This window comes from Manihot esculenta, chromosome 6 (genome assembly GCF_001659605.2).
Source record: "Manihot esculenta cultivar AM560-2 chromosome 6, M.esculenta_v8, whole genome shotgun sequence".
Lineage (NCBI taxonomy): Eukaryota > Viridiplantae > Streptophyta > Magnoliopsida > Malpighiales > Euphorbiaceae > Manihot > Manihot esculenta.
This window is the reverse complement of record NC_035166.2, coordinates 2,855,832-2,870,111: the sequence shown is the minus strand read 5'-3', so window position 1 is coordinate 2,870,111 and position 14,280 is coordinate 2,855,832. Positions and strand designations below refer to the sequence as shown.

Genomic DNA, 14,280 nt, shown 5'->3' with positions numbered 1-14,280 from the left:
AAAATCCTTTTCAACCCAGCAAGGGATTCAAAATCTTTCATATCAAATGAAAAACCAAAAACTCTTTTCAACCAAGAAAGGGATGGAAAATCATTCCTACTAAGAGAAAGTCGAAAACTTTTTTCAACTAAGCAAAGGATCGAAAATCTTTTCTACCAATTGAAAAACTATAACCCTTTTCAACCCAGCAAGGGACCAAAAATATTTCCTACTAAGTGAAAAGCTAAAAATCCTTTTCAATCTAAAGGGACTGAAAAGCTTTCCTACTAAGTGAAAAGCCGAAAATCCTTTTCAAACCAGCAAGGGACCGAAAGTCTTTCCTATCAAGTGAAAAGCTAAAAACTCCATTCAACCCAGTAATGGACCGAAAACCATTTCTACCAAGTGAAAAGTCGAAAATCCTTTTCAACTCAGCTAAAGGACCAAAAATCTTTCTTACCAAGTGAAAAGCTGAAAACTCTTTTCAACCCAATAAGGAACTGAAAACCTTTCCTACCAAGTGAAAAGTTGAAACCCTTTTCAACCAGTAAGGGATCGAAAATCTATTCTATCAAGAGAAAGCCGAAAGCCCTTTTCAACCCAGCAAAGGATCGAAAACTTTTCATACCAAATAAAAAGCCAAACACCCTTTTTAACCCAACAAGAGATCGAAAACCTTTCCTACCAAGAGAAAGTCGAAAACCCTTCATACTAAATGAAAAGCTTAAAACTCTTTTCAACCTAACAAGGGATCAAATACCGTTCCTACCAAGTGAAAAATTGAAAAATCTTTTCAACCTAGTAAGGGACTGAAAACCTTTCCTACTAAATGAATAGTAAAAAAACCCTTAAGGTTTCTTTGAAGGCCGAAAACCCTTAGGTATTGAAAATCTTGAAGGCCGAAAACCCTTAAGGATTGAAAATCTTGATAAACGAAAACCTCAAAAACCAAAAATTTTCACTTAGAGATCGAAAACCTTGAGGGCTAAAAACCCGTGGAGATCGAAAACCTTTAAGGACTAAAAACCCTTCTTGGATGACCAAAATCCTTAAAAACCAAAATCTTTTTTTGAAGTTCAAAAATCCTTCTAAAAGCCCTTTAAAGCCGAAAATCAAGAAATTTAAAATCTCTAAAAAACAAACCAAATCTTATATCGAAAGCAATCAAAGATAGAATTTAGAGTAAAAAAAAAAAGTAGAGTAAAATACCTTAGATCAAGAATCATAAGAACAATTTGAAGTTAAGGGCTACCAAACCAAAAATAAAAAATAAAAAAGAACCAAAACCTCTTAGAGAAATAAAAGTTAAAGAGGAGGAAGAACTTTTATAAAAATAATTGTGGGGCAAATGAGCCTAAAGGTTCGTGGACAAGAAGGGAGATAAATAGTATTAATAGTACTAATAGATGAACCATTGGAAGAATAAACACTAAAACCCAAATTGGCCTTCCCCTAGTTGTCCTATTAGAACTTAATTACATATTTTGAATTCTCTTAAACTACTGACCAGTTATATAAACGGGCAACCTCAAAGTTTATGAACCATTTTATTATTTAATCTTTTATCTAAATTCGTCTTAGATCTCTTGATTGACTTAAATATAGGAGGTTTTACTCATCAAATCACTCGATATTTCTCTCTTATTTTATAAATCCATACTCGAAGAAAGAACTAGAGCAGCATATATATATATATATATATATTATTTTATTATTGTGTTTGATTTTAGAAATTTAAAATTGTTTACAATTTTAAAATGAGATAAGAATGTTGTACTTTTAATTACGAGTGTACAAATTTATTATTATTTTCATTTTTTTATTTTTTAAAAATAATTTTAGTTTTAAATACAATTAGTTATCTTATAGTCCTTAATTATATGATTGAATTAATGCATGTTAGGTGTTAATTACATATATATATCTTTTAATTAAATATTATGTAGTTAAGAAATATGTAAAAGATAATATAATATTTCTAGTAAGAATTATATATAATATATTTTTAGTAATAATAATTACCGGTTTACTATTTTAAAAATAATATAATAATTTTATAATTTTTTTATGTGTAAAAAATCAATATTGGATTGAAATTAAAGTCAAAATAAAACTGAAACAATAATCAAATCTCATACCTAATTGATTGCTTAGAACTAGGGGTGTATTCGGTTCAAACCGAAAAAATTGACCGAACCGAATCGATTTAAAATTTTAGTTCGGTTTTTTATACATTTCGGTTCGGTTCGGTTTTTAATTTCAGAAATTTCAGTTATTTCGGTTCGGTTCGGTTTTGATCAGAAAAAAACTGAAAAAATCGAACCGAACCGATTAGTGATAATAATATATTTTTTCAATAATATAGAGAAATTAAATTATATTAAAATTAAAATATTTTAATTAAATTTTAAAATATTAAAAATAAAGTGTAAAAAATAAAAAAATTATTAAAAATCGAAACCGATCAAACCGAACCGAATCGAACCGAATCAGACCGATTCAGTTCGATTCAGTTTCTGATCAAAATCGGTTCGGTTCGGTTTTCATAAACACTAAAATTTCAATTTTCGGTTTATTCAGTTCGGTTCGGTTTTGAACCGAACCGACCGAATGCTCACCCCTACTTAGAACATAACCAAAATTAAAACTGAAGTTTAATTTTAAAATGATTCCTAAAAATTAAAGAGATGAAAATTTGATTTTATTTTTTATTCTTAACTAGAACTTATCAAAAGTAAAATCCAACATATCTAATACCTTGACTGGTCTTACAAACTGTCCAGACTAAATTCCATAATTTTGATTGGACTAGGAGTGTCCACATATCCTATTCCATGTTGTAGAATATAATTCTCTGAATATTTCTAGTCCTACTTACATCTCACATTCTGATTTACCTTTTTGAATGTGACTAACATACATTTATCAAAAAATTTATAAAAATTCATTTAAATTAGTTTTACAAATACTTTATTTTAAATTTTTTATTTATAAAAAAAAATAAATAAATTTTATAAAATTATATATAATTTTTTAAATTAAAAGAATTGAATTAAATATAAAACTATTATTTTGAAATAATATGATCCAATGGTGAATATTTGCAGATATATTTTGTCAGATTCTCTGTAAGTCAACAGCCAACACTAAGCAAATTGCAGGAAGATAGAAAAAGCAGGCATTTGATATTCTGAATTCCTTTGTGCCACGTGTCGACATAATAAGCCATCATCTATGTTTTTTAGTAGTGATCTAATATTATTTGGCACAAGTGTATATGATTATGCTTTAGCTTTGGTGCACCTGAATTAAGCTGATCTATGCTTCACCTGATCATAAATAAAAGAGGGAAAGAAAAAAAAAGAGTGAATCATATTGAATATATAACAAAGGTTAATTAGGAATAGCAATGGTTTGGATTTTTGTAGATACTTATTTAATCAAATTTTATTGGAGTGAGTTTGAGTAGTGTGTAATTAATAGAATTTGAGATAGTTAGGATTTCAAAAAGAAAAAAAATATTATTTAATCCTTATAATATGAGAAATTTATTAATTAATCTCTTGATTTTGAAAAATATATTAAAATATTTTTAATATTTTAAAAAATCTATTTATTAGTCCTTTCATTAATTTATTTTAGTTGTATAGGAACAAATTAATAAAATTTATAAAAATCAGAGATATCAACTAATAAGTTTTTTAAAATTATAAGAATTAAATAATAAAATACTTAACGGTTTACCAATAGACTTTTTAAAATATTAAAGATATTTTAATATATTTTTAAAAATCGATATACCAATTAATAAGTTTTTTCATATTAAGTTGTAATTTTTTTAAAAAAAATATAATAAATATGTTAAGTTTAAATTAGACTTTATATGTTAGGTATTTGTTATTTGAACTTTGAATAAATAATTAATTAAATATATCTTATAATAATAATTAGCTTTGAGATAAAAGATAAGTTAAGATAATTTTCACTCGTTTTTACTAAAAAAAAAAATAATTTTTTTTTAACTGGGAATTAGGGATCGAAAAAGTAAAATCTCAGACTTTTCATATTTAAATACATTTATCTTTTATATCATATTTTTAATAGCGATTTTGTAGTTATTATTATTTATTTATTATTAATAATAATTATAATGGCAAAATTTACGACTTTAATTAAGAAGACATATATAGTAATTATATGGTAATTTCACTTGCTCGTATTTTTTGACTGTGCATCTAATTACAGGCATGCCAATTGGTTGCAACCAGAGAAAAAGAAAAAGAAAAGGGAAAGTTGCATAATATTAATAAGGGAAGAACCTGTGGATATGTGGAAAAGAGAGAGGCAATACAAAGTCAACAATGGTAATCTAATGTTCATTAGATGCTTGGGGAAGAGGAAAAGTTAGAGAATCCAATTCTTAATGAATTAGGTTCTTCTCCACCCCACCACTACAAATCTCCTCTTTTCCCTCATTGACTTTTTCTTAGGAGATAGATTCATTCATATCCAAACCCTAAACTTAAACCACGCACTTTTGAATAACCCACTTCTATTGGTTTCAAATTCTTATTGGTCAATTCACCATTAAATTTCAAACTTTGAATCGAAGAATATAAGATCGATTACTTTGACACTTATATTTTTTAAATAGGATCGAGTGTTTAACTTTTATAAATAAAATAAATAACCACTTAAAATATTTTATTTTTTAAAAGATCGTTTCAATATAAATATAATTTAATCTCAATATAATAAATTAAAAATATATGCAGTAAAAATTTTTGAGTTGATAAAATACACACGATTAAAATTATTTTTTCAGTCTCATAAATTTTATTTAATTTTTTTTTGTTATTTTAAATTATTATCCACTTTTATTTTTTAAATTATAGTTTTTCAATTATAGTAATAACTATTATAATCGTATTTAATTTTTTCTTATTTTTCAAAAATCTCTTAAAATATTTTTTAATAGGGAAAGTTACTTTGTAGTCCCTGAGATTTAACGTAATTAACACTTCTGTCCCTCTATTTTGGCGACCCAACACTTAAGTCCCTCACTTTCTCTTTCGTCCAAATTCGTAGTCCTTCCGTCTATTTAAACCGTTTGGTCAAAGAGTCAAAGGTGAGATGTGATAATTTTTTCCAAAAATACCCTTCTTTCAATGTGAAATTCCAAAAGAAGAAGAAGAAGAAGAGGGTTAATTTTGTCAATTCACGTGTCCCAAACGGCTATTTTGGATGGAAGGACTACGAATTTGAACGGAAGAGAAAGTGAAGGACTTAAGTGTTGGGTCGTCAAAATAGAGGGACAGAAGTGTTAATTACGTTAAATTTCAGGGACTACAAAGTAATTTTTCCTTTTTAATATTAATGAAATTTAATATATTTAAAAGGAATATAATTAAAAAGTTAATAAAAAATTATTTTTTTAAATATATATAAAAGAATAAAATAAATAAAAATTATGGGATAAAAGAATAATATACAGTCATATACTAATTATTAATTTAAAAATTAATATACATGTGATGAATAATTTGATATGGGGAGTCAACAACACACATACATATATATTCTAATCAAGGAATTTATCATGAAGATAATATTAATTTGAATTGCTATTGTACTTGAATGTTCCTGCTGTGCATCACAGATGATGCACTTGTTTTGTCTATCAAACTCATTGTTCAACCAATAAATCTCACTCCTTTTAAAGAGGCATCTCTCCAAGTATTTACAAGATGATTATTCAATTTGCTTAAACTTGATGGCATATATGTAAGATCAATCTCTTCGTTTTCAAGCCAATTTTCTATTGTAATTTTTAATTACCATTATCAATAAAATAGACGAATTAATACTGATGTGAGATGAGATAACACGAATATATTTTTTGTTAATTAAAGGTCTCAGGTTTGAACTTTACATATGGAGTATTAAGGGTGAGCATTGGTCGGTTCTGTTTAAACTCGAACCGAACTGAATAAACCGAAAACTGAAATTTTGATATTTATGAAAATTAAATCAAATTGATTTTGATCAGAAATCGAATCGAACTAAACCGATCTGATTCTATTCGGTTTGAATTTTTAATATATTATTTATTTTTTACACTTTATTTTTAGTATTTTAAAATTTAATTGAAATATTTTAATTTTAATATGATCTAATCTCTATATTATTAAAAATAATATACTATTATTATTAATCAGTTCGGTTTTATTTTTTTTTATCAAAATCGAATTTAATTGAAATAACTGAAATTTTAAAATTAACAATCAAATCAAACCGAATCAAAATAAATAAAAAATTGAACTGAAGGTTTAAATTAATTCAGTTTGGTTGATTTTTTCGATTTGAACTGAATAATGCTCACCCCTATGGAGTACTTTTAATGGATTTGATTGGCTTGGCGTGAATTTCAATTAATTTACTAACTTCGAAAATAGAATTTCAATTAATCGAGTAAATTGACTTTGAAAATAGATAGTTTAAAAAAAATTAAAAGAATTTATTGATTTTTTTTTAGCATAAATCAAGAATTAAGATATAAATAACTTTTGTAAAAGAAATATTTTCTGGTCTCATTAGTTTCTGCAAGACTTTTCAAGGGCAACTTGGCATGTTTTTAAAATGGGGATTTGATTCTCCATTGCCTCCTTTCTCTCTGTGCTTCCTTTTATATATGCATACCTGTAAAGCATATTTAGTTCCCACCCATTAAATCCCATAGTACCCAATAACAGAAGCAGCAGCAGCAGCAGCAGCAGAAGAAGAAGCTGAAATGAGGGTGGACATACAAGGCAAGTTAAGGCTAGCTCTTGGAACAGTGAAGGATCATGCAGCTATTGGCAAAGCCATGATCATCAACAATCATGAAGGTAAAAGCTTTTCTGATATAGAAATCGCAGTTTTACGTGCAACTGCTCATGATAATCTTCCCATTGACGATAAACACATGCATCAAATCCTTTTCTTAGTCTCAAATACTCCAGGATCCATCCCTTTTCTCGCCGAGATGATTTCTCGCCGTCTCGCCAAGACAAAACACCCTCTCGTTACCCTCAAATCTCTCTTACTTATTCATCGAATCCTCCGTGGAGGCAACCGTTACTTTGAGCAACAGCTTCGTAGCTCACATATTTCAGGTCATCTTCAAATCAGCACCAGCTTGTTCTTTAGAAATTCAAAGTCCTCTTCTGATCCTTATGTCTCTTTTCTTCATAAGTATTCAGCTTATCTTGAAGAAAGAATTGGGTGGGTCATTAACCAGGCAGGGAAGCTTGAACCTGTTAATGTTATGTCTCAAGGGCTACAATTTAGGTCTTATGATGACAAGTGGGTTGATATAATATTTCATAAACTTCCAAAATGTCAAGTTTTTATAGATAAAGTATTGGGTTGTTCTCCGATTCCACCTTTTGATAATCTTGCTCAGGCAGCCATGAGCAACACCTTGAAAGAGAGCTTCCAAGTTTACATGACATATTGTGAAGGAGTTGCAGCTCTTGTTAATATGTTCTTTGATTTAACTATGCCTGCAAGAGCCTTGGCCTGTCAGATACTACAGAAAGCATCCAAGCAGAGCCAAGAGCTTCAGAATCTCTATGAGAATTGCAAGAGAGTTATTGATAATAAAAATTTGGAGTATCCAGAGGTGCAAATCATCACCATGGATCATGTGAAGGCATTGGAGAAATGCTCTGAATATCATTCTTTGACACTTGAATGCCTTGAAAATAAGCCAACTAAGTGGAGAGCAAAAGGAGGAGATCAAAAGGATCATACAACTGATAATTTTAGTTTGTCTCCTGCTCTTTTCTCTTGTACTATGGAGACTAAAATAAGCAAGGTATGGGTAGTGTTTGAAGATGAAGATCATCAAGAAAATTTCCCATGTCAAGAAGCCAAGTCATAGGAGAAAGGAGAAATTGCTAATAATTTTAAAGATTTCTAGTTTGGAAAACCTTTGTAATTGGAGAAATTCCTATAAGATTAGTCCTTTGAATTGGGGAGAGTGTGTTTCGATGATGTGGTAAGATGACGTGAATTATTTTATCATACTCACATGTCACGTAAATAAATACTATTGATAAAAAATTTAAAATTTTTAGCTATTTTGTAATTTAATCCAAAACTTTAAATAGTGATGTAATTCAATTCAAAATTTCTAAATTTATTTTTCCTAATCTTCATCTAGTTTGAAGTAAAGAACTACAAATTTAACTTTTTTTATTTGCCACTAGTTCAATATAAATTATAATTGGTCTCATATTTATTAGTTTCTTATTTTTAAAATACCTTATTAGGTGTCCATCACAACAAATTTCTCTATATTCGTTATAAGAAATCATGTCACTATAATGAAAAATAAAAATTATAATCTTACTGTTTACAGTTGTACTATTAATTTTCTGTTACTGCTTAATAGTATAAGTGAGCCTTTGTAATTTAAATATTTTGAACATTTAAGTTATAAGAAATGATGTTATATTCATCTTAATATAGCTAATAAAAAATTCATAAAACATAACAAAAAAGTACAAACAATAAATATATAAAAAGTAAATAAAAAATTACAAGAAAATTTCTTTGTTTCTCAATTATGCAAGTCCAATCTCATATCCATATATAAAAAATAATTCAGATTTCAATATATTTTTATAATTTTTCTTATGTATTTATATATGTAAAAAATATCATATATTTTTTCATGATACCTAAAAAAAATAAAACAGATTTGATAGTTAAAATTTAGTGTTTAGTTGATGAGAAAATAAATATATATCTCAATTATTTTCAATATTTAGTTAAAAAAAAATCTTTTACATTTTAATAAATTTAAATTTCAATCTCTATAAAATTTAATAATATTTTATTTATTTTTTAGCTTTTACAGAGTTATTTTATTTATTTGCTAACAATACATGTTAAGATAATTTATACATAAACTTAATCATATAAAAATTTAAAATTAAATTTATTTGTTTAATAATTCTTAAATGACCTCTTTTTTAAGGGTTTAAATTGTATATTCTTTTAGAAAATACTTATCTAGATCATATTCTAATATGTCCACATAGATTTATGACTTGATCATAATCCTTATGGCATATCCTTTCCTAATTAAAGTTGAAGATTTATTTCTCAATAGGCAGAGACTTATAATCTTAGTAGAATACTCATTTCTAATTCCAGCGAAAGATTTATTCCTTAATAGATAGAAGACTATAATCCCTGATTTATATGTTATTTCTAAATTAGGTGAGATTCCTAATTAGATTAGGACTGAAGTGTCTCACACTATAAATATGAGCATGGTTGATAGAGTATTTGGGCTTTATCTAGCGAGTGGCATGCAGTAAGGTGACGTTGTGAGTGATCGAGTAGTATGGGTAATTTGTGAGTGAAGAAAAATAATTAATAGTTATAATTATTTTTCTTTATTAGTAGATTTATTACGGAGTAAGCTTATATCAAACCATGTTAAATTTTATGTTGTTTTATTATTTATGGATTAATTATTATAATAAATTAGTATTCAAGCCAGGTTCGTATATCAAAGATGGAGAGCAAAAAATTTAAGGTGGAGCTATTCAATGGGAAAAAAAAAATGGTTTGTGGCAAAGTACCGTAAAGGATGTCCTTATATAATAAGGATTGATTAAAGTTTTAAATAAGAAACAATCAGCAACAATCAACAATGATGATTGGGAGAAACTTTAATAAATAGCAATAAATATAATTAAATTGATGTTAGTCCTGATGTGAAGTAAAATGTCTTAAAAGAAAGTTCGCCAATTCTATTATAAAAGAAGTTGGAGGGTTTATACATGCCAAAATCACTCACAAAATCGTTTATACTTGAAGAAGGAATTATACCAACTCAAAATGGAGGAAGGTATGGATGTTTGAAATCATCTTAATATTTTAAATTAATTATCCAGTTTGCTAATATAGGTGTAAAGATTAATGATGAAGACAATATTTTTTTGCTTTTAACCTCTCTCCCACAATCCTATAAAAATTTGGTAATAACATGGAAATGAGAAGTTGAAGGTGGAATAGATTATTCTAGTGGTTCCAGATGATCAAAATTTCAAGAAGTGGTGATGTGGGATCCCCCTCACAATCCCACATTGATAAGCTAATAAATTAGAGAGAAATATATAATAGTTGGCACCAAACTATTAAATAATTTGAGTTAACCATTTTGGACCGAGTGAAAAGTGGGTCTAAAATTTATTTGAGTCAGTTTTAGTAGAGTATTTATAATTAGTATTAGAGCCACCATGGATCAAAAAATAAAAAAGAGCTAGTAGGCCCGTAAAGAAAGAGCTACTCATGAGACGAGATGAAACCGCTCGAGACACTGGCGAACCATAATACTTGAGAGTCTAGTCTTGGATTAGCAATTGTACTCGATTCAACACAGCAAGGCATGGAACTCGATTCAACACAGCAAGGCATGGAACTTGAGGCAAAGAATTTCTATACACAATCCCCACATTGATAAGCTAATAAATTTGAGAGAGAGAAATATATAATCAATTATACTCGATTCAACATAGCAAGATTGCGACTGAGACATCCCAAAATTTAATGGGAGATTCAAAAGTTATTTGAATCAATATTACTGGGCTGTTACATGTGACAATGAAGGTGGAGATTTTATTACTAATTTGAATCGTAATAGAAGCAATTCACATGGAAATAATTCAAGAGGTAGATCAAGTTCGAAACCACAAGTAACCTTACAGATAAAGAATGTTTCTATTGTCATGAGATAGGTCACACTCATTACACCTGTAAAAAGATGAAAAAAGATCTTGCAGAGTTTAAATAATTCAAGAAAATTCGTGGAAAACAAGCAATTGTTGTTGTTGCAATTGAGGATGATGAATATGATGTAATGAATGTGGATGATGATGAAAAATGACAAAGGATCCATTACAAGATGAATAGATAATGGACTCTGCTTGCCCTTTTCATATTTATTTAAAGAATGAATGGTTCGATACAATTGAGAAAGAGAAAGAAAATCAAGTAAAGCTAGCTGATGGGAGTAAGGTGAAAGTTGAAGGTATTGGCATGATAATCGTGTAAATATATTTGATAAAGTAAGCTATGTTCCTAAAGTGTAAGACAATATAATTTCTTTGGATAAATTATATTCTCTCGGTCATAGATTTTTTCTATTAAAGGTGGAGTCATAAGATTTAACTGTGGTGCTCTTGTGACTATGAAGGTCGTAGAACTTAAAGCAAAGAATTTCTATGCATTGGAAAGAAATACTTTGATTGGAGGATTGTGAGTTAAAGTAAAAAATAAAATCAACAATCAAGAGTGTGCAAAGTAGTATTTAAGAAAAAGTTAAATTTTGCAGAGTCATAACGATTAATTTTATTTGACTTAGAGGTAAAGAATTTTGAAGATATAAAGATTTAAATGGTTCAAGCATAAACATGAAAATTTGAAGGGTTCAAGTTCAAGTATTAAAATTTGATAATTGAAGATACTGAACGTATACTATGGTTGATGTATTTTGATTCAAGGTGAAGATTATTAGATTTATAACTCATAATCCTAGTAGAATACTATTTCCTAATTAGAGTTGAAATTTTATTTTTCAATGGGTAGAGACTCATAATCGTAGTATGATACTCTTTTTTAATTAGAACGAAAGATTTATTTCTCAATAGATGGAGAAATATAAAGAGTAGATCTCTTGTTTATATATTATTTCTAAATTGGATGAGATTTTTATTTAGATTAGAATTGAAGGGTCTAATATTATAAATAAGAGTATTGTTGTTAGAGTATTTGCACATTGTCGAGTGAGTGGTATACAATAAGGCCAAATTATAAGTGATCGAGTAGTGTGAGTGATTTACAAGAGAAAAAATAATTACTAATTGTAATTTTTTTTTATTAATAAATTTATTGTGAAACTAGAATTACTGTGAACCACGTTAGATTTTATATTCTTTTATTATTTGGAGATTGAATATCGTATAAAAAAAAGTTTAGCAACTACATGAGGATTTTTAAGCGAATCATTTTATTAAGAATTTGAAGTTTAAGATTTTTAGAAAGCTCAAGAATTTTTACAAAATCAATGGCTATCAATACAATAAAATGAAATCCATAAGAAAAAAAAATTAAACCAGAAAATCGATAATATAATAAGCAATTATGACTTCTAGAATGCTACCCTTATCATGTGGTTGCTTTTGCCACTACCTCCCACTAGATTGACGACTTTAATTGATGAAAAGAGGAAGTCAGATAATAATGTATTCTCAATACCCAAAAGAAAATATCATAGAGAGAAAAATATATAGACAGTAAAGAGAAGTAGAAGAAATGATAAATCAAAAATAAAAAGAAAAACAAAAATTTAGAGGAGGTAGTGAAAGGGAAGAATGGAAGAGTTAGGAGTTGTTCATTTTAAACTTTTTATGAGAAGAATGAAGCAATGGAAGTAATAATAAAGCAATATCGAAAGAAAATGTATCATTAAAATAAAACCAAGAAAAAGTATAAAAATATTTTGGGTGATTGTTATGTAATATCAGAGGTTTTCCGTTGATTTTTTATTCTTCAGATTTGAAGGTAACGGTTTGTATGTTCGACTTAAAATACGTGGCACGATTAGGCTGGTCTTTTACTGTTTGCGTTATATTATCTTCATTTGGTCATGATGGTTGTTTCATTTCTCGAGTCATATCCAAAATTTTGCCGGCTATGCCATTATGTAAGAACTCTCCCTTCGCTTCTGAGGCAAGCATCACGGGAATACACTGGACAATCCCTATTTAACGATAACTTTGTACCAAAACTCGATTCGTTTAAGGCAAGGCGAGTCTTGATGATAAACTAGGTATTATGGTGTCCACATATCTTCTTTTTCTCGGGCGAAACTGCATTACCCGCTTATTAAATCCTTGCCACATGGACCTGTTTTAAGTGACAACTCATAGTTTATTTTGGTCGATTGTTATATACCATCACATAGCAAGAGAAAATGAGAAGAAAATAAAAACTAATACTACTGCTGCTACTCCTAATCTTATTTTAAGAAGAGGGTCCAAGAGAAAAATATCCTCACTCCGTAAAGGATATTGTGGATAATGGTGTTTATTGAAATTTTAATTTTCAAAAAAATATATATAAGGAAAATTACTACTTAGTTATTATGGTAAGAAAAAATTCACCAGTTGATCTTTTGATTTTAAAAAATATATTAAAATGTATTAATTAATCATTTCGTTAATTTTAACTGTTAAATATTACAAAAAAATCTAAAATGATCCTTATACGAAAGAACTAATTAGTAAACTTTTTAAAAAATCTAAAGGACCAAATAATAAGTTTTTTAAAATCATAGGGACTAAATAATAAAATATTTAACGCAAAAATTAACAAAAAAAAATTAACTAGTAGATTTTTTAAAATATCAGAGACGTTTTAATTTATTTTTCAAAATCGAAGAAGAAACTAGTAAAATTTTCCATATTATAAATACTAAATCATAATTTTTCTAATGAAAAATAACATTACTTTATTTTAGTTTGTTTTAAGAATTTGATAGCCAACCAATGAAGAAGATCAAAAGCCAGTCAAGAAGAAGTTATTCACACCTAAATTCAACAACTCATTCAAGTCATTATCAACATCCAAGTCAATCTCAAATTTTAAGTAAAAAACAACTATGAAGAATGTAGAATCCTCAAATGGGACCTAGGCTCAAACTATCCACACTAATCTAATTACAAATACAAATGTAATACCAATTTGCACAATTTCACACTCTTTTTTAGTATAGCAATTTGATAACTTTCACTATTAATTCATTAAAAGAAATTACGTTTTTCAAGTTATTTAAATTGATCACGTCTATAAAATTTTTAACCTTAATTTTTATTTGTCATGATTGTCTTCAAACGGTGCTATCGATACCTAATAATATCATCACTCGAACCTTTATTCATCTCCACAAATGAAATGAGGAATTAGATTAAAAACTCATTTGAATGTAATTTGGAAGGTATTATATTTAGTTTTTTTTTTCAATTTCACTTTTCATATGCTTAGTAAAATATTAACCGAAAATAATATTTTTCTTGTTATTTTAGTATTTTCAGACAATATCCGAAAATTGTTATCCTTTGTTATTATATCATGAGATACTATTTTATTATAAAATGAATTTTAGATGTTAAAAGTGAAAATAGGTGAAATAATAGGATAGTTATTTATTTCTCTTTTTTATGATTTATTCTCTAAAAAAGG

The 14,280-nt window shown here is 27.6% G+C and overlaps 1 protein-coding gene across 1 annotated transcript; it reads left to right on the top strand.

Moving 5' to 3' along the window:
- The first annotated feature begins 6,687 nt into the window (after nt 1-6,687).
- Nucleotides 6,688-8,098, top strand: LOC110617106 (putative clathrin assembly protein At1g33340). The gene has a single exon (XM_021759713.2). The coding sequence runs from the start codon at nt 6,770-6,772 to the stop codon at nt 7,901-7,903; it is 1,134 nt and encodes a 377-aa protein (XP_021615405.1). The 5' UTR covers nt 6,688-6,769; the 3' UTR covers nt 7,904-8,098.
- Nucleotides 8,099-14,280: the final 6,182 nt, after the last annotated feature.

What these genes read in the sequence shown, in the direction of transcription:
- LOC110617106 (XM_021759713.2), top strand. Translation starts at nt 6,770, where the DNA reads ATGAGGGTGGACATACAAGGCAAGTTAAGGCTAGCTCTTGGAACAGTG.